The 21,913-nt window shown below is 40.6% G+C and overlaps 1 protein-coding gene across 3 annotated transcripts in view; it reads right to left on the bottom strand.

Annotated features, from left to right (window-relative positions):
* The window catches only part of hiw (MYC binding protein highwire), a 443,394-nt gene that overhangs the window by 262,301 nt on the left and 159,180 nt on the right, over window positions 1–21,913 (bottom strand). For all 3 annotated transcript variants that reach the window (XM_071673952.1, XM_071673951.1, XM_071673953.1), the window contains exons 32-37: window positions 20,410–20,549; window positions 17,893–18,117; window positions 12,961–13,152; window positions 8,933–9,274; window positions 8,538–8,716; window positions 5,016–5,253 (exon numbers count right to left, since the gene is read on the bottom strand). In XM_071673952.1, coding sequence (XP_071530053.1) covers window positions 5,016–5,253; window positions 8,538–8,716; window positions 8,933–9,274; window positions 12,961–13,152; window positions 17,893–18,117; window positions 20,410–20,549 — 1,316 coding nt within the window. The remainder of the gene's footprint in view (window positions 1–5,015; window positions 5,254–8,537; window positions 8,717–8,932; window positions 9,275–12,960; window positions 13,153–17,892; window positions 18,118–20,409; window positions 20,550–21,913) is intronic.

Raw genomic sequence — 21,913 nt, 5'->3', positions numbered from 1 at the left:
CTACTACAACTATATGAATACATAACTTTATAATCCTCTACATTGCTCCTACTTCACCTGCATGCTTCATGATTCTACCCATCTATCTTACATTTCACCTCCTCCTTTCCTTAGTTATCTCACTACAGTAAAAGCTTTTTTGCAATAATCATAATCTTTTATTCTTAGTGTACCAACCATTTGTTAAGGCTCTGCTGAAAAGCAGATTCCCCATGGAAATCATCTTGTCTATCTGTCTGTCTTTTAATCCAAGTGTCTGTGTTTTCATGTATCAATCCTTTCACCACACTCTTGTCCATTTCATATCTTGTGAACCTGCTAGGGGCTGGGATGACAGTTTACACATATCCAAATTATCATTAAATGGTGGGTCATAATTCAAAACTCTTTTCATATCTACAAAGTCAAGGTCATATAAGTGTCATGGTATCTACTGAGTCTGCTTCATAACTTTTGAATCTGAGGAGGGATTGCGATGATATTTAAACAAACAATACCCATGGGGTAGGGGAGAAAGAATTCTACCTTGTGGCATTACCTTGCTGACGTAGGAGACGGCAATCAAGAGTAGGGGAGATATCCCTGGGGATAGGGGAGAAAGAATACTTCCCATGTATTCCCCGAGTGTTGTCGAAGGCGACGAAAGGGGGCAGGAGCAGAGAGCTGGAACCCCCCCTCCTTGTATTTAAATTTCTAAAAGGGAAACAGAAGAAGGAGTCAAGTGGGGAGATCTCATGCTCCTCAAAGGCTCAGATTGGGGTGTCTGAATATGTGTGGATGTAACTAAGATGAGAAGAAAGGAGTGATAGGTAGTATGCTTGAAGAAAGGAACCTGGATGTTTTAGCTCTGAGTGAAATGAAGCTCAAGGATAAAGGGGAAGAGTGGTAAGGGAATGTCTTGGGAGTAAAGTAAGGAGTTGGTGAGAGGACAAGAGCTGAAAAAAAAGAAGTAGCACTACTCCTGAAGCAGGAGTTGTGAAAGTATGCGATAGAGTGTAAGAAAGTAAATTCTAGACTGATGTGAGTAAAACTGAAAGTGGATGGAGAGAGATGGGTGATTCTTGGAGCCTATGAACCTGGTCATGAAAAGAAAGATCATGAGAGGCAGGTGTTTTAGGAGCAGCTGAGTAAGTGTGTTAGCAGCTCTGACGCATGAGACAGGGTTATAGTGATGGGTGATTTGAATGCAAAGGTGAGTAATGTAGCAGTTGAGGGTATAATTGCTGTACATGGGGCATTCAGTGATGTAAATGGAAATGGTGAAGAGTTTGTGGATCTGTGTGCTGAAAAAGGCCTGGTGACTGGGAATACGTGGTTTAAAAAGAGAGATATACATAAGTATACGTATGTTACAACAAGAGATGGTCAAAGGGTGTTACTGAATTATGTGTTAATTGATAGGCGTGTAAAAGAGAGACCTTTGGATGTTGATGTGCTGAGAGGGGCAGCTAGAGGAATGTCCGATCACTATCTTGTGGAGGTAAAGGTGAGATCTGTAAAGGTTTTCAGAATCGAAAAAAGAATGCTGGGGAGATGAGAGTGATGAGAGTAAGTAAGCTTGGAAAGGAGACTTGTGTGAGGAAGTACCAGGAGAGACTGAGTGCAGAATGGAAAAAGGTGAGAGCAAATGACGTGAGGGGAGTGGGAGGTTGGAATGGGAAGTATACTTAGGGAAGCAGTGATGGCTTGTGCAAAAGATGCATGTGGCATGAGAAAGGAGGGAGGTGGGTGGATTAGAAAGGGTAGTGAGTGGTCAGATGAAGAAGTAAGGTTGTTAGGGAAAGAGATAAGAGAGGCATTTGGATGATTCTTGCAGGGAAGTAGTGTAAATGACTGGGAGATGTATAAAAGAAAGTGGCAGGAGGTCAAGGGAAAGGTGCAAGAGGTGAAAAAGAGGACAAATGAGAATTGGAGTGAGAGAGTATCATTAAATTTCAGGGAGGATAAAAAGATGTTTTGGAAGGAGGTAAATAAAGTGCGTAAGACAAGAGAACAAATGGGAACATTGGTGAAGGGGGCAAATGGGGAGGTAAGAACAAGTAGTGATGAAGTGAGAATTTTGAAGATTTGTTTTATGTGTTTGATGATAGAGTGGCAGATACAGGGTGCTTTGGTCAGGGTAGTGTGCAAAGTGAGAGGGTCAGGGAGAATGGTTTGGTAAACAGAGAAGAGAGAGTGAAAGCTTTGCAGAAGATGAAAGCTGGCAAGGCGATGGGGTTGGATGGTATTGCAGGAGAATTTATAAAAAATGGGGGTGACTGTGTTGTTGATTGGATGGAAAGGATATTCAATGTATGTATGGATCATGGTGAAGTGCCTGAGGATTGGCAGAATGCATGTACAGTGCCACTGTACAAAGGCAAAAGGGATAAAGGTGAGTGTTCAAATCACAGAGGAATAAGTTTGTCGAGTATTCCGGGGAAATTATATGGGAGGGTACTGATTGAGAGGGTAAAGGCATCGTACAGAGCATCAGATTGGGGAAGAGCAGTGTGGTTTCAGAAGTGGGAGAAGATGTGTGGATCAGGTGTTTGCTTTGAAGAACATATGTGAGAAATACTAAGAAAAACAAAGGGATCTGTATGTAGCATTTATGGATCTGGAGAGGCATATGTTATGGTTGATAGCTATGCTTTGTGGAAGGTTTTAGGTGTGGGAGGTAAGTTGCTAGAAGCGGTGAAAAGTTTTTACCAAGGATGTAAGGCATGTGTACGAGTAAGAAGAGAGGAGAATGATTAGTTCCATGCATGTTGGTCTGCAGCAGGGGTGTGTGATGTCTCCATGGTTCTTTAATTTCTTAATGGATGGGGTGATTAGGGAAGTAAATGCAAGATTTTGGAGAGGGAGGTGAGTATGCAGTCTGTTGTGGATGAGAGAGCCTGGGAAGTGAGTTAGTTGTCGTTCGCTGATGTTACAGCTCTAGTGGCCAATTTGGGCAAGAAACTGCAGAAGTTGGTGACTAAGTTGGGAAAAGTAAGGGAAAGGAGAAAGTTGAGAGTAAATGTGAATAAGAGCAAGGTCATTAGGTTCAGTAGGATTGACAGACAAATTAACTGTGATGTAAGTCTGAACAGAGAAAAATTTGAGGAAATGTTTTAGATATCTGGGAGTGGATTTGGCAGCGGATGGAACTGTGGAAGTGGAAGTGAGTCACAGGGTGGGGGAGGGGGCGAAAGTTCTGGGAGCGATGAAGAATGTGAGGAAGGAAAGAACGTTGTCTCAGAGTGCAAAAATGGTTATGTCTGAAGGAATAGTAGTTCCAACAATGTTATATGGTTGCAAGGCATGGGCTATAGATGTGGTTGCACGGAGGAGGGTGGATGTGTTGGCAATGAAATACTTGAGGACAATATGTGGTGTGAGGTGGTTTGATCGAGTAAGTAATGAAAGGGTAAGAGAGATGTGTGGAAATAAAATGAGTGTGATTGAGATAGCAAAAGAGTGTGTGCTGAAATGGTTTGGACATTTGGAAAGAATGAGTGAGGAAAGATCGACAAAGAGGATATATGTGTGTCAGAGGTGAGGGAAACAAGGAGAATAGGGAGACTAAATTGGAGGTGGAAGGATGGAGTGAAAAAATTTTGAGTGATTGGGGTCTGAACATACAGAAGGGTGAGAAGCATGCAAGGAATAGAGTGAATGGGAATGATGTGGTATACTGGGGTCAATGTGCTGTCAATGGACTGAACCAGGGCATGTGAAGCGTCTGGGGTAAACCATGGAAAGGTCTGTGGGGCCTGGATGTCGATAGGAAGCTGTGGCTTTGGTGCATTACACATGACAGTTAGAAACTGAGTGTGAATGAATGTGGCCTTTTTTTTTTGTTTTCCCGGTGCTACCTTGCTGAAGTGGAAGGTATCAATGCTATTTCCTGTGTGGCGGAGTAGCCTTCTATAACACACGGAGAATACAAAGGTAGAATTCTTTCTCCTTTACCTCAGGCATAAAAATTGAAACCTGATAAATCATTAGTTTTCATATCTCTACAGAATGTAAGTGAAGATAATCCCAAAGTTAACACCATACAACAACATTTTTAATCTCAGATGCAATACACAACTGACAATACTTCACTTTCATTTGTGAAAATACAAAAGGCAATGCAGTTTCTTCTCTACCCCATAACTACACAGGCTTTCACTGCAAATGCAGCTGAATAGGATAACATTGACAAAGTGACCTTTCTTTGACAATGTTAAGAATGAAAGAAAGGATGGATCCTATTAAGCAAAATACAAGAGACCAAATTCAAAACAATGTACAAACATGTGACATGTCACATCTAAGTATGCACTACACAGTAATCAACTTAAAGGTACTACTAATAATATTGCTAGCTTAAACATAAAATCAAGCAGTAAGGAAGGCCATTTATACATATCTGGTTAATCAAATAGTCTCACAATCATGAGATACAAACTAGCTTAGTATTACAATACCATATATACAATATATAGATATCCCTGGGGATAAGGAAGAAAGTATGCAGCCCACGTATTCCCTGCATGTCTTAGAAGGCAACTAAAAGGGGTGGGAGCTGGTGCTGGAAATCCTTCTCACTTGCTTAACTTTTCCAGAAGGAACAGAGAAGAGGGGTAAGTAAGGAATTTTTTCTCCAAGGTTTAGTCATCTGTTCTTGGCACTACCTAGCTAATGCGGGAAACAGTGAATATGATTGGGAAAAAATTTATAAATGCATAACTCATAATGCCTAAAACAACACTGCACATATCTCAAAACAGGACTTTCCAAGAGTAAGCCATAAAAAAGTAGAATCAGTAATAGAGGGTGGTCTTAAGTGCATTAACACAGGTGTAAATTGTATTACTCAGTTACATCCTTGTCTTCAACAAAACCACTTTCAAACCATGATCAAAACTGAATGAAATAATAACTAAAAGTGAATCCAAAATCTACAGCATATGGGAGCTACTTTTCCTAACACCCATAATGAAAGAAATAAACAGACTGGATATATAGAAAAACAAAACATTCTTATTAATGAATAAACTGACCCGAGGATCTGAGGTAGCCACACGTCCAATATGAGAAAGCACAAGAGGCAGGAGCATTGTTAACAAAGGAGCAGTGCCTAAAACTTCAACAGCTGTTTCATCTCCGACCCCTAGGCCCATGATCATCAGTTCAGTGGCTACTCGCACAATACTCCCAACCATTGCCAAAGCAGATTTGCGTGCTTGTTGCTCAGCTATTTCTCTTGTGCTACGCTGACTTTCTGGGTCTTGAGGGGTACTGTAAATTTCATGATAAAGTAATGACACATATAATGAGTTTTCACATATTATTCATAATAACATCTAAAGATGTAAAGTTTATGTTATTCAAAGATATATATTCAGTTTTGGTTGAGAAAGCAGAGGAGGGTGCATTGAAATGGTTTGGACACATGGAGAAAATGAGTGAGGAAAGATTGACAAAGAGGATATATGTGTCAGAGATGCAGGGAACACGGAGAAGCGGGAGACCAAATTCGAGATGGAAGGATGGAGTGAAAAAGATTTTGAGTGATTAGGGCCTGAACTTACATATTCATACTTACTGCCTTCATCCATTCCCATTGTAACCTGGCCATACAAGAAATAGCAATACCCCCCTCCAGCAACGTAGCACTAGGAAAAGACAAAAAAGGCCACATTCGTTCACACTCAGTCTCTAGCTGTCACGTGTAGTGCACCCATACCACAGCTCCCTTTCCACATCCAGGCCCCACAGATCTTTCCATGGTTTACCCCAGATGCCTCACATGCCCTGGTTCAATCCATTGACAGCATGACAACCCCGGTATACCACATCGTTCCAATTCACTCTATTCCTTACATGCCTTTCACCCTCCTGAATCTTCTGGCCCTGATCGCTCAGAACCTTTTTCATTCCGTCCTTCCTTTGGTTTCCCACTTCTCCTTGATCCCTCCACCTCTGACACATATACCCTCTTCATCAATCTTTCCTCACTCTTTCTCTCCATGTGTCCAAAACATTTCAACACACTCTCTTCTGCTTTCTCAAACATACTCTTTTTATTACCACACATTTCTCTTACCCTTTTATTACTTACTTGATCAAACCACCTTACACCAAATATTGTCCTCAAACATTTCATTTCCAACACATCCACCCTCCTTCGCACAACCCTATCTATAGCCCATGCCTCACAACCATATAACATTGTTGGAACCATTATTCCTTCACACATACCCATTTTTGCTCTCCGAGATAACATTCTTGCCTTCCACACATTCTTCAACACTCCCAGAATCTTCGGCCCCTCCCCCACCCTAAGACTCACTCACACTTCCATAGTTCTATCCGCTGCTAAGTCCACTCCCAGATATCTAAAACACTTCACTTCCAATTTTTCTCCAATCAAACTTACATCCCAATTTACTTGTCCCTCAACCCTACTGAACCTAATAACCTTGCTCTTATTCACATTTACTCTCAACTTTCTCCTTTCCCACACTTTCCAAACTCAAGTCACCACCTTCTGCAGTTTCTCACACAAGTCAGCCACTAGAGCTGTTTCATCAGCGAACACAAACTGACTCACTTCCCACTCCCTCTCATCCCCAACAGACTGCATACTCGCCCCTCTCTCCAAAATTCTTGCATTTACCTCCCTAACCACCCCATCCATAAACAAATTGAACAACCATGGGGACATCACACGCCCCTGCTGCAAACTAACATTCACTGGGAACCAATCACTCTCCTCTCTTCCCACTCGTACACATGCCTCACATCCTTGGTAAAAACTTGTCACTGCTTCTAGCAACTTGCCTCCCAAACCATATACTCTTAAAACCTTCCATATAGCATCTCTATGAACACTATCATATGCCTTCTCCAGATCCATAAATGCTATATACAAATCCAACTGTTTTTATGCACCTGTCAGATAAAAAAAATGCAGCTTTTGGTGTGTTGAAGGATATGTTAATAAACTAAAAGGTTAAGGAGGCATACTTTCTAATAGTTTTCATCAGTATTACACTAAAGTACATGGATAAAGAGTCATTTAATAAATCATTTATGGCTCATATTAATCTAAATTAGAATATACACCTTAAGTTTGATTACTTCACATACAGGAACATTAAGTTTTAATAAACAAGGTGCTGAGAAGGGCTATGAAGATGTCACCTGAGATGAGTTACATGGACAGGTTAGAGGCTACAACGATATTCATTATAAAAAAGAAAGGACTAAAGGGAGATTTGACCACAAACCTTACATTTCTAAACCAATCTAGCAATGACAACAGTTAAGTTTTCTGAATGATGCAAAGACAGAGCAACCAGTAGTCATAGCAAGAAATCATGCCAGAAACATCATTAAAGATGAAAAGAAGTACTTTCACGGTATCAGAGTTTCGGATGAACAGAGTAAGCCAGTGATGAAACTGAAATGAAGAGATTATATAAAAGTTTAAAAAGTATGACAGGAAAGAATTTCAAGTGATGGGGCTCCAAAAGTGAAAAATTTCCATCCCATTCTGTAAATACAGATAATCACATAAACACACTGGAAAAAAAGAGCAAGGAAAATAGTTATCATCATAGCCCGAGGAAAGAGGAGGAAATGACTGTGGAGTTGAGAGAGCCCATGCAACTAAACAATGTTAAAATCCCCATAACAAGACGCTGACTGATCATTTTAACACATTCTTTTAATATCTTTTAGCCAGCCTTTTAGGAAAACCAGATCACTTAACTTTTTTTCACCCACATGAAGAATAATTAAACAAAGAAATGCAATGTTGAGTAAGAGTGTAAAGTAAGAAGATACTTGAGGAAAATATGGAAGAGACAAAGCAGGTGATAACACAATGGATAGCATACTAAAGAAGCATAAGTTTATATACATATGTGGAGAGAATGACTAAGTGTGCTTCAGAATATTATGAGCACATATAAAATTGAGTCATATGGTTTGGGCACATGGAGAGAATGAGTGAGGAAAGATTGACCAAGAGGATATATGTGTCGGAGGTGGAGGGAACGAGGAGAAGTGGGAGACCAAATTGGAGGTGGAAAGATGGAGTGAAAAAGATTTTGTGTGATTGGGGCCTGAACATGCAGGAGGGTGAAAGGAGGGCAAGGAATAGAGTGAATTGGATCGATGTGGTATACTGGGGTTGACATGCTGTCGGATTGAATCACGGCATGTGAAGCGTCTGGGGTAAACCATGGAAAGCTGTGTACGTATGTATATTTGCATGTGTGGACGTATGTATATACATGTGTATGGGGGTGGGTTGGGCCATTTCTTTCGTCTGTTTCCTTGCGCTACCTCACAAACGCGGGAGACAGCGACAAAGCAAAAAAAATAAAAAATAAAAACAAAGATGGAAGGGAAAACAACAGAATCAATGAGAGAAATAAAAAATCATATAACAACAAGCGTGTTGCAGCTCAAGTATTGTTCATTCCATGATGGGAATCTTATATTATGGCATTAAACAACATATCTGATAAACAGGGTAAAGTTAAATAAAAAATGGCAAACAGTAACCTTACCTATAATACATGATGTGGGGTATCTGACCTCGTATATGGTTAGTTCCATTGACAGAAAGGCTACAAGCAGAAAATGTAAACACAGTACCATCTGGACCCTTGACGGATGCTAAACCTCCATCACCATTGCTGGTTCTTCCACCATGATTGCACAAACGTATGGCATACTTCACACCTTCCTGTTTTGTAATATTTCATCTAAACATTAAAATGCATGATGAATACGGATGCTTTCTCTCCAGCAAATATGACTTTATTAACAAATACATATCATCTCTTGAATCAAGGTCAATCATTTCAAGGTAAATTACTATGACCTTAACGTATATCAAAATAAATTTAATCTATTTTAACACAAGCCTTAAAGCTAATCATTCAAAATAGGTTCCTAATACCTTTACTGGAACAGGCCGTTCAAATTTGATTTCAACTATGTCTGCCACAGAGTCATCTGGTCCAAATGTTCCTCTTGCCATCTCCATCACACTCCACCTTTCCAGGGTATGTGAAGGGTCTTGTCCTCCTCCACCGCTCTCATCCATTATTTCAACTTCATAATCATATGTTCCTACACCTCCATATACACAGACACCAGCAATAACAATGCCAGGTCTATCTACAGCAAAACATATAGCATCAGGTGAGCCATTCCCTGTATTCCAAGTACGACTCTGTGAGGTTCGAGTAAATCTTGAAGGGGTGATGTGTAGGACTCTTCCACCTGCAGGTACTTCTCCCTGGAATATACGAGAAGATTTTCACAAATCTATGCTATAATTACAATAAACTTTCGTGTAGAGCAGAATCACATGTAAAGCTTCTTAGATACATCATCATCCTGACATATTTATTCAAGCTCCTCCATAGAAACAGCCCTCTTATGCAGACATTCCTTTGCTGTCCTTGCATCTTGCCTTAGGTCTTCCCCAACATCTACCCCCATTTTTTTTACTATGTAAACATTATATGTTATAGTGATCAACATGGCATGGGCAAATCATGTCCCAGTCATGGACACCTTTGGTGAAAGGAAAATACGGTAAGAAAAAGAATGAAGATGTTAATCAGAGGTGCTCAGGTATCTGTGGACCTGACTCTTAATGGCAGAATGGTTGCAGAAGAAGGGATAGTGAAGGAAAGAAGATAGCTCAACAGCTCTGATGATCAAGGGTGTATCATGACGATCAATCCTTAAGTGGATGGTTCCTACACAGAAATTATAAGAAGCAGCAGCCCCATGTGAATCACAGAAACAATCCTTGGTAGCAGGGACACACACAGACAGGTCATGGGAGCAAGTGAAAAATAATAACACCAACAGAATTGAGACAGGACAGCTGCATCAAAGAAGACATAGAGGGATGGGTGAAGAGAGGTGATTACCTGGAGAATTAATGAGACTGGAGGCTTTTGATTCCATTCAGGATAATAAACAGCTGGAATAAGAGCCACAACAGATATGTCAAGAGCACTTCATACTAGGGTGAATAAGACCCCTGCAGTTATGAAATAGCTGTACACAAGTGAAATATTTACCCCTCCAGAAGAGGAAAAGAATTCTACCCCATGCTCCTTGTGTGTTTTTGAAGGCTACTAAGAGGGGCTGGAATGAGGGGGTAGGAATCCCCCTTCTTGTATTTCAACTTCTAAAAGATGGGACTGGATTCTGCACAGTGGCATTATCATAACCAATGATGTTAGGAGGTGCTACTACTGCGAATAGAATCAAACTTGAGGAAAGTTGTCAAATTTCAGAACCTCATGGGAATACTCTAGTTTTCTGAAGTATCCACACCTCCTCCTGCCTTCATGTGGTGATCTCGTTAAAGCACTCCTTTAGGGTTGAACTAAAGCATTCAGTAGCATTACAGCACACAAGACCTTGTGGTCTTGACTTCTTACCCCAAAACCATGAAAATCTAATCAGGTGTAGAGTTTTGTATGCACCATCTGTGGTACAAATTTGGTCCATGCTCAATCACCCAGTTATGAAACATCTGGTGCAGAAGTATTGAGTAACATTCAAATACACAAGAGCATTAAATCTTAATCTAGTAATGAAATATCCTGCTGCATCTTGTGTATTTGGTATAAGTCTGGTCTAATCCAATATCCTGTCTATCAATCTATCTATCTACTTATCTATGTCTCTGATACCCATTCCTTTTGGGAACTCCCTTAAGGGGGTGGCCACAGCAAAAGAGTCTCCATAACTGCTGAACTCCATTGCTACTTTTTCACCCTTAGTGCCTCACCCATAACAGGCCACTAGTAAAGGGTAACTCAAGTACAGTGTTTTATGAGACTCTTATCTAATGTTCCTACCAACTACTCTTACCTGATGTGTCTACCTAATATTCCTGCCTTATGTTACAACCTCCTACTTCTGCCTGGAGCTAATGTTCCAACCTACTACTTCTACCTAGAGTTCCTGTTTAACTTCTAACTATTGCTCCTATCATTTTGCCAAAAGGGAAGGCTAGTGCAAAGTGCCTCACTGCAGGAGAATGTAAATTTGTGAAGAAAGAGTTGTGTGAGTTAAATGCTGTCAAATATTATTTGTGACAAGGAGAGACTGTATGTTTGTGAACATAATACCAGCAGTCCACATGTGGATGAGGCAGAATGAAAAGATAGCTACTCGAGTCAAAGGAGTGCAACACGTCAACTACTGAAGTGCTGGCTTACTACACAGCCATCACTAATCCTCCCAATGCTCAGGCTTGTAGCTCCAGTAATATACCTCCCAGTTGCTGGCTGCCTACCAACTACAACCTGCCAATAACCTGGTCATAAGAGATCCTGTGCTCAAGCATTTAGTAGCATTGTAGTAAAAAGACCTTGTGACTTTGACATCAAACTCAATGACCTAAAAAAATCAATAAGGAATAGAAATCTGCATGTAATGGCTGTGGTATAAGTTCTATCTATATCTTATACCTGTAGTAGCAGTAGTTGGTAGGCAGCCAACAACCCTGGAGGTTTGTTACCAGGACTACCCACCTGGGTATCAGGAGGGTTATTGATGGATGTATAGAGAGCCAGCACTTCTGTGGTGGTCAAGATGCATGCTTCTGACCCAAGTAGCTGCCTTTCCTTTCTCCTCACACATGTGGACTACTAGCTTTCTGTCCACAGACATACAATCTCTCCGTGTTACACGTAACATTTGACAACACTTAACTCACTCGACTCATTCTCCATAACTCTAGATTTTCCTGTATACGTAAGCACTATGCGCTAGCCCTGCTTTTCGGCAAAATGGTAGCAGCAGTAGATAGCAGTAGTAGGTAGGAACATTTAGGCAGAAGCATTAGGTAGAAGTAGTAGGCATGTGCATTATGAAGAGACATTAGGTAGTAGTAGTCAGTAGGAACATTAGGTAGGAGTCTCTGCAAACACTGCACTAAAGTTGCCCTTTCCCAGTGGCCTGTTAAGGGTGAGGCACTAAAGGGTAAGAAGTGGCAATGAAGTCACTAGTTATGGAGACTATTGCCATGGCCACCCCCTTGAAGGAGCACCAGTTGGAACAGGCATCAAGAGATACATATAGTGATAAAACACTTTGTACACAAGCATTTAATGTCATTTTAATGCAAATGACCTCTTAACTTTGAAATGTGGTCTAAAACTAAAAACTTACTTGTAAAGTAAAGCTTATATGCAATTTGTATGATACAAGTCTGATCCATTAACCATTCATGAAATGCCATATTAACAAGCCTCTAAAAACATTTTAGGAAACAAAATCCTGAGACACTGACCTTTAATTAAGCCTAACCCTGAGTACTTCAAGTTGATGTTTAAGCCCAACCTTGAGTACTTCAAGTGGTGAAACAAGTTTTGTCCATATAAGTCGTGGAATGGTAAGTCCACAATTTAGAGATGCACGGGGACAGCACAGATGGATAAACCAATATGCCATTCTGTTTTGAAGCAAGGGAATGATAAAAAGGATATAAATCTATCTTTCACTGGAAGTGTACCCTATGAAAAAATCTGGGAGTTAGATGATGGCTGGTGTCCTTAAGAACAACTAAAATGAAAAAAGTTGGCATTGCGTGCATGTGGCCAAAAGGCAGTCAGGCAAGCCAGGCTATTTCATTCTGGGTGTAGGATCCTTGTGAAAGGCCTATACTACACTCCTGGGAATAGAGAAAGGGCATATTTTGAGAAAATACAACCTAAGGATGCTAACCACATTTCCTGACATGCTCTCTCAACACACCAAGAAGTGGACTATGGAGGTTAAGATAAACAAGTGTGATGACAAATATTGGTGAATGAGTAAAGAGTTCAAGCAAGAGGAATGGGTGAAAAAATCTGTTTGAGGACTCATGTTGATGTAACTGGTGGTATGTAAAAGTACTATTGGGTAGAAAAGAACAAAATTATACAAAGTTTACTTAAGAATGAGACAAACCTCTGTAGAATTAGTTTCTGCTGAAAGTTCTGCTACAGTGGCAGCCAGTAAGAGGCAGGTATTATGAACAAGAGCTGGCAAGGGAATAACTCGCTCCCCTCTCAAAGCTTGACGAACTCCACCACATGCCACACCCAGAAGACGGTCTAATACTTCACGAAATGTCCACACAACTCCTGCTCCATTATCCACCTGTTATTAAAAGACAATTCATCAAACAGATATTTCCCTCCACATCAGCATTAGCTTAAGCAGCACATGTTATCATTTATTCCATAACAATCAAATAAATCTAAAAAAATACAGTGATTACATATTTCTTTAAAGTTCTGAAGAAAAATCTCTGAGGTAAAACCTCCATTTTTTTTCAGTATTGTGCCTACAGCCTATCAATATACTACTTGATATATATTTGCAATCTACATTTACCTAGATTAAGTTTGAATCATCTTTACCCTATAAAGAAAGGGTATGAATTTTTATATGACAGACATCACATATGGGTATAAAACCATTAAAGTGTGTAAAAGAAGAAAGTTGAGAGTAAATGTGAATAAGAGCAGGGTTATCCAGATCAATAAGGTTGAGGGACAAGTTAATTGGGATGTAAGTTTGAATGGAGAAAAACTGGAGGAAGTGAAGTGTTTTAGATATCTGGGAGTGGACTTAGCAGCAGATGGAACCATGGAAGTGGAAGTGAGTCACAGGTTGGGGATGGGGGCCAAGGTTCTGGGAGTGAGTGTTGAAGAATGTGAGGAAGATGAGAACATTATCTCAGAGAGCAAAAATGGGTAAGTTTGAAAGAATAGTGGTTCTAACAGTGTTGTATGGTTGCGAGGCATGGGCTATAGTATAGATAGGGTTGTGTGGAGGAAGGGGGGAAGTGTTGGCATGAAACATCTGAGGACAACATGTGGTGTGAGGTGGTTTGATTGAGTAAGAAATGTAAGGGTAAGAGAGAAGTGTGGTAACAAAAAGAGTGTGGTTGAGGGAGTAGAAGAGGGTGCGTTGAAAAGGTTTAGACACATGGAGAGATTGAGTGAGGAAAGACTGACAAAAAGGATATGTGTTAGAGGTGGAGGGAACAAGCAGGAGACCAAACTGGAGGTGGAAGGATGGAGTGGAAAAGATTTTGAGCGATCGGGGCCTGAACCTACAGGAGGGTGAAAGCGTGCAAGGAACAGAGTGAATTGGAATGATGTGGTATACCAGGGTCAACGTGCTGTCAATGGACTGAACCAGGGCATGTGAAGTGTCTGGGGTAAACCATGGGAAGGTCTGTGGGGCGTAGATGTGGAAAGGGAGCTGTGGTTTCGGTGCATTACACATGACAGCTAGAGACTGAGTGTGCATGAATGTGACCTTTGTTGTCTTTTCCTAGTGCTACCTCGCATACATGTGGGGGGAGGTGCCATTTCATGTGTGGCGGGGTGGCAGCAGGAATGGATGAAGGCAGCATGTATGAATTTGTTTAGGAAGGAGGTATACCAGGGTCAATGTGCTGTCAATGGACTGAACCAGGGCATGTGAAGTGTCTGGGGTAAACCATGGAAAGGTCTGTGGGGCCTGGATGTGGAAAGGGAGCTGTGGTTTTGGTGCATTACACATGTGAGTGTGAACAAATGTGGCTGTTGTTGTCTTTTCCTAGTGCTACCTCACACGCATGCGGGGGGAGGGGGGTTGCCATATCATATGTGGCGGGGTGGTAGCGGGAATGGATGAAGGCAGCATGTGTGAATATGTTTTGGAAGGAGGTAAATAAAGTACATAAGACAAGAGAACAAGTGGGAACATAGGTGAAGGGGGCTAATGGGGAGGTCATAACAAGTAGTGGTGAAGTGAGAAGGAGATGGAGTGAGTAATTTGAAGGTTTGTTGAATGTGTTTGATGATAGAGTGGCAGATGAAGGGTGTTTTGGTCAGGATGGTGTGCGAAGTTAGTTGGTCAGGGAGAATGATTTGGTAAACAGAGAAGAGGTAGTGAAAGCTTTGCAGAAGATGAAAGCCGGCAAGGTGGTGGGTTTGAATGGCATTGGTATGGAATTTATTAAAAAAGGGATGACTGTTTTGTTGACTGGTTGATAAGGATATTTAATGTGTGTATGACTCATGGTGAGGTGCCTGAGGTTTGGCGGAATGCATGCATAGTGCCATTGTACAAAGGCAAATGGATAAAGGTGAGTGCTCAAATTACAGAGGTATAAGTTTGTTGAGTATACCTGGGGAACTATATGAGAGGGTACTGATTGAGATGGTGAAGGCATGTACAGAGCATCAGACTGGGGAAGAGCAGTGTGGTTTTAGAAGTGGTAGAAGATGTGTGGATCAGGTGTTTGCTTTGAAAAATGTATGTGAAAAATACTTAGAAAAGCAAATGGATTTGTATATAAGATTTATGGATTTGGAGAGGGCATATAACAGAGTTGATAGAGATGCTCTGTGGAAGGTATTAAGAATATAAGGTGTGGGAGGCATGTTGTTAGAAGCAGTGAAGAGTTTTTATCAAGGATGTAGGGCATATGTACTTGTAGGAAGAAAGGAAAATGATTGGTTCTCAGTGAATGTAGGTTTGCGGCAGGGGTGTGTGATGTCTCCATGGATGTTTAATTTGTTTATGGATGGGGTTGTTAGGGAGGTGAATGCAAGAGTTTTGGAAAGAGGGGCAAGTATGCAGTCTGTTGTGGATGAGAGAGCTTGGGAAGTGAGTCAGCTGTTGTTTGCTGATGATACAGCGCTGGTGGCTGATTCGGGTGAGGAATTGCAGAAGCTGGTAACTGAGTTTGGTAAAGTGTGTGAAAGAAGAAAGCTGAGAGTTAGTGTGAATAAGAGCAAGGTAATTAGGTAAATAAATGAAATGCATTATACACCAGCTCAGGCTGAGGTGCTCAACAGCTATGAGTTTTGCAAAGTCATCCACATACTCGGCAGCTCCTTTGTGGTTTGCATACCGATTTTCTCTGCACACTTTATTCATGGAAATTCCATGATGTTTCTTGAATCTTTGAAGCCATCCTTCACTATAGTTACACTCATGCTGTAATCTAACTTCTTTATGGAACAACTTATCCTGGTTCATTATCATGCTACCTGACAAGTCCACTCCATCACTCCAATGCTGTCAAAACCATTCCATCATCACTCAATCGTGCTCAGTGCTCTTACCATCTTTCATAGTTTTTCTAATTGTCATCTGCTTCTTGGAATCACTGTCTGCATAGAATTTCAATATTTTCTCCCTTTGCTTCTTTATATCATAAACAGCTGACGAACCAATACTGCAGATGTCACACAGCTTATGCACTGAAACACCATGTCCATTTTGTCAACAGTTCTACTTTATCTTGGATCGATATGGACTGGTGTTTCGTTTGACACCACGACTGGCACTCTCGTATGTCTTCGAAGCCATAGCTAGGTTTGAATTCAAGCAAAATAAGCTAAGAATCTCACAGAATTGCAGAATTACCACCAACAAGTGCAGTGTAAAGAATGTAAATAAGTGCACCCTACACACAACACCATCTATGGCCGCCCAGTAAACTAGTCTGGTGGCTGTGGTAATATCAAATTTCTTCACGTTATTTCATCTGGACTAAAGGAGGTATACCGAACCATCAGTTGCCAGAAATTTGGTGGTGTACCTGTAATATCAAAAGATGGTAAGTGAACCAACAATGCAATATAGGGTATGTGAGCCAAGGTTCGAGATTAGAATAGGAGATCTGATGTCGCACTACTTTAGATTCAACATTATTTACTCAGTATGTAAAGCCAGAAACTTCCCAGATGTGAGAACAGTACTCCAAGGACATATCAGATTTTTGTATCAACAAAGAAACTGTCCAGAGGAGAAGAATTTATGGCATCCACATGGACTCCCAGTGTCTCAGAATCAGTCCTTCCTATTTATGCACAGCAGGTTTCCAAGATACATTAATGTTAAAGTGATACCAAGTACACTGTGTAAAGTGGTAGAATCATAAAACCATCAAAACAAATAAAAACAGTGCAAGGGTTTGAAAGGTAAAATGGGTAGAAACAGTTCTAAAGGAATCAAACATAATGAGGCTATGTGTTTCAATGAAATATCCTGTACATGTCTAAGTTTATACAGGATTTTGTGTTGAGGTGCAGATTGATTGAGTGGAACAGACTTGAAGTGGTAGAATGCAGTGTCGAGTCATCAACATATGAGTGTATTTGGTCATCTGTTGAAGAAAGGATATCACAGATAAAAAGGAGGAAAAGCACAGGAAAAAAGACAGAACTTGTATATGCTTTTTTTTTTTTTATTTTGATAAAAGAGAAAAATGCTTTTTGGACTGTAGAAAAAGACATTAAAGGGAAGGATACAGGATTAATAAGAGGAGCACTGGGGGGTTAGAGTTATCAATGGTGGAGTTAGAAGAGAATCATCTATGGTGGAATTAGATGAGAAAAGAGAACCAAGAGAAGAGTGAGGGGATGTTAGAGTCATCCATGGTGGATGTAAAGGAGAAAAGAGAACCAAAAACAATAAAAGTTGCTTTACCAATGGGACAGACAACTATAGTACCATTAGAATGGATAAAAAATGTAAAGATAATGAGACAGAAGTTATTTAAGGTGCCTTTAGCAAAAGACTGGAAAGACATACTTATGGGTAAATTTTGGTCAGTATCACAATAAACTGACAAAGACTGCTGGGGTACACAGACCTGTGTACCCAGATATGGTGGGAAAGCTGGTCATAGATAAAGACCAATATAAAAAACACAACGAATCTGAAAATAATTTGTACTTATCAGAGGGTAGTTTTCCAGTTCAAAAAATTACTCCAAATACTTCCTTATGTTTTTGGTTCAGGGTGGTACCAGTTCATAGAATACTGGTTTTGGGAGATTCAACCTGTACCATAAAAAAAGTCATCTAACACATAATTTTACCCACTTACGTGTGTCTTATATGTCATGTGTTCCACCAGCAGTGGATAACGGTATAAATCTCCAGGCTGAAGTGTTGACAGAGCTGCATTGTCAGCTGGTGATGGTCGGTGTGTGACTTCAGCATCAGGGTCAGTCAATATGGGGCAGGTTGCACGAAGCTTAACAGTAGGAGAGCATAAGGAAGCCAACACTGCACTCAAGAGACGGTCATTATCACGATTTTCTTCTAGTCCCTGAAATGCAAATGTTTTTAACAGTTATAATACAATCTACTGAATAAAAGAGGAGAAAAAATTACAAATCAATACATTACTGATTACAGATGCCTCAAAATCTCTATTTTCGGTTACATTTATAGTACATACAACCACACAGGTGTTACTGGACTCCGCCTGCCTGTGATTAAACCATGAGAGAAAAGTCATCTTGACGAGATTTATCAATGTCTGTTGGCAAAAGGTAGTACAATTTCATAGGAAAATCTCATTCCAACAGTCTAACATCTCTTTGCTAATGGAAGTAGTGTTGTCTTGGAGCTGCATGACCTCCCACAAAAAGAGGTCCAGGAAAAGTTTTAATGTTTTCATACTTGATCACTGATTCCCATGTTAGCAAGGAAGCACCAGGAAGAGATGAATAAAGGCCACATTTGCTCACATTCATTCTCTAGTTGTCATAAGCAATGAACTGAAACCAAAGCTCCCTATCCACAACCAAGCCTCCCAAACCTTTCCATGGTTTACACCAGCCGCTTCACATACCCTGGTTCGGTCCATTAACAGCAAGTTGACCCCTGTATACCACATCATTCAAATTCACTTGACTTCCGACACATAAATCTTCTTAGTCAACCATACCTTACTCATTCTCTCCATATGTTACTGTTTCAGCACACCCTTTTCAGCCCTCTCAACCACACTCTTTCTAATACTATACATACTATACATCTCATGCCACATATTGTCCTCAAACATTTTACTTCTAACACATCCACCCTCCTCTGCAAATTCTCAATTACAGCCTATGCCTCGCATCCATATAATATTGTTGGGAATATCATACCTTCAAACATAACCATATTTGCCATCCCAGATAATGATACCTCTTTCCACACATTCCAGAACCTTCACCCCTTCATCCATCCTATGACTACTTCTGCTTCCAGTATTCTATTTGCTGCCATGTCCACTCCATGATATCTAAAACACTTCACTTCCTCCACTTTTTTCCATTCAAACTCACACCCCAACAAACCAGTCCCTTAACCCTGCTAAACTTAATAACTTGCTTTATTCACATTTACTCTAAACGTCCTCCTTTCACACATTCTTCCAAACACAGTCACCAACTTCTGTAGTTTCTCACTCAAATTTACCACCAGTGCTATGTCATCAGCAAACAACAACTGACTCACTTCCCAGGTCATCTCATCCCCAAGAGACTGCATACTTGCTCCTCTCTCCAAGACTTTTGTAATTACCTCTTTCACCATCCCATCAATAAATAAACAGCCACGGTGACATCACATACCCCTGCCAAAGATCAATCTTCACTTGGAACCACTCACCCTCCTGCCTTCCTATTCATACGTATCCCTTACATCCTTAATAAAAATTCTCACTCTTTCTATCAGCTTTCCTCCTACACCATTACATTCTTAAAACCTTCCACATGGCATCTCAATCAACCCTATCGTATGCTTTACACAGATCCATAAATACCACACACAAATCCATTTGTTTCTGTAAGTATTTCTCACACTTATTCTCTTACACCTGCTCCCTCTTGGCTTCTGTTGGCACCCAACATAACAACAGTGGCTGGTAGCTGTTCCCAAGGGACTCGTTTTTAGTGTAATGGCTGCCACGGAACAAAAACCGATGACATAGGTAGACGTCCCGAAAGAGTTTACACAGCACTGCCACCCATAGGAAGCAGAGGAGATGTAGGCTGCCACTGTGTTACAGTCCTACGACCACCCTTTAGCAGTTGCCCAACTAAACCAGCAAGCAAAGCTGGACAACCTTTGACTCTCAGTTGTTAAGTGGCTTATACTGGATCACCACTTAATGGAGCTAGGGTTTCAGAAGTCACAATCACACTGATTTGGCAGCTGTTGATTAGTAAAGAGTGTGACTTTCTTTGTGACCCCCTAATGCTCCTGTCTAATGTTCCTGCCTCCTACTCCTCACATTTTGCCAAAAGGTACGGATAGTGCATAGCAATTACCACAGGAAACTCTACAGATACAAAGAATGAGTTGTGTGAGTTAAGTGTTGTCAAGTGTTATGTGAGACAAGGAGAGATTGTATGTTTGTGGACAGAATGCCAGCAGTCCACATGTAAGTGAGGTAAAAAGAAAAGACAGCTATCTGGGTCAACTTAACATCCAATGAAGTGCTGACTCACTATTCAGCTGTCACTAACCCCCCTGATACCCAGGAAGGTAGTATCACCCAGGTCAGTGGCCGTCTACCAACTAGTGCTTATGTAAACTAAAGTTCTGGTAAAACCGATTTACTTACCACATCTCGTGACAGCAAAAGATCACACAGACAAGTCCACTTCAGCTGACCCGTTGGGTAAAATGCATGAAAACAAGACACAAATGTTTTGTGACATTCATCTAGTACAGAGACTACCATCCGTGTCAGTGGTCCTGTATCTGGAAAATGAAAAAGAAATTATTCAATGTGTATGATGGTGGTGCAACAAATGCAGACAGGTTGATTTGGGAAAGTATACAAAGTGAGAGGTGGTTGTGAATGCCTTACATATAATGAAATGTGACAAGGTGGTTCAAGCTCAAGGCATTACAGATAAATTTCGTAAGAAAAGGGGTGACTGTGTTGTTAATCAGCTAGTTATGATTTTCAGTATATGTGTGGATCATGGTGAGGTGCATGAATATTAGCAGAATGTACATATATGGCCACTATATACAGCCAAGAGCAACAAAGATGAATGTCTGAATTACAATGGTATAAGTCTCGGGAGTGTGAGTGGTAAGCTGTATGAGAGGTGACTGGGGAGTGATAGAATGCACAAAGCATCTGATTGGGAAGGAACAATGAGTTTCAGAAGGAGTGACAGAGAATGTGTGGATCTGGTGTTAACTTTGAATTCAAGGAAGTGTGTCAGAAACATTGAGAGAAACAGTATGATATGTATGTAACATTTATGGATTTGAAGAAAGCACAAGGAAAAGGTGATAGAGATGCTCTGTGGATGGTGTTATACATATATGATGTGAGAGAAGATCCACACATCCTCTACCACTTCTGAAACCACACATTAAAGAACTCACCTGCTACAGGTCGAGACAACATACAGGACTTTCAAATAAAACAATATGACCAATTCTGAGTCCAATTACTTAAAGGTATCCTTATGCACTCCTGGCTACACAACAAAATCCTTAACATCTGGAAACTTGACAATACAACACCATTTCAAAAACCCTATAACCCATCATACTTCACCTCCTTATGCTGCCCTGTATCTCTTTTATCCTCAAAATGCATACATTGCAAAAAAATTATTCATAACAGAATTAAACAATACAACCCACTCTCACCCACACAACATGGGTTCACACCTAAACACTTTACCACTACACTACACACTGAGCTGACACAACATATCATATATGGAGTTAACTTACTACAAATACCCTTCTGCACAGTACTAGTGGGGAAATGTATCAACAAAGTATCTGATTCATTCACTTAGACATCCTCACACAAAAAACTGACACAAGCCTTACAAACAATGACAAAAAGTGGTTGGCCAATTTCATAGCTGGCCACCATGCCAGAATTACTCACAATGGCTTCACCTTTAAAACACTTAGACTCAAGAATGGGGTTCACCAAAGAGCAGTTCTTTCTCTAACTCTTTCAATCTCTTCCTACACAACTACACAACCTCCTATTACCTCTGACAAACCTCTACATAAAGATCCTTTCACATGCAGACAACCCCACAATCACAATACAACATCCTGATACCACAGTAACAACATCAAAC

The sequence above is a fragment of the Panulirus ornatus genome, chromosome 19 (assembly GCF_036320965.1).
Source record: "Panulirus ornatus isolate Po-2019 chromosome 19, ASM3632096v1, whole genome shotgun sequence".
Taxonomy (NCBI): domain Eukaryota; kingdom Metazoa; phylum Arthropoda; class Malacostraca; order Decapoda; family Palinuridae; genus Panulirus; species Panulirus ornatus.
The sequence above is the reverse complement of the archived record's forward strand: the minus strand, read 5'-3'. Positions and strand labels throughout refer to the sequence as shown.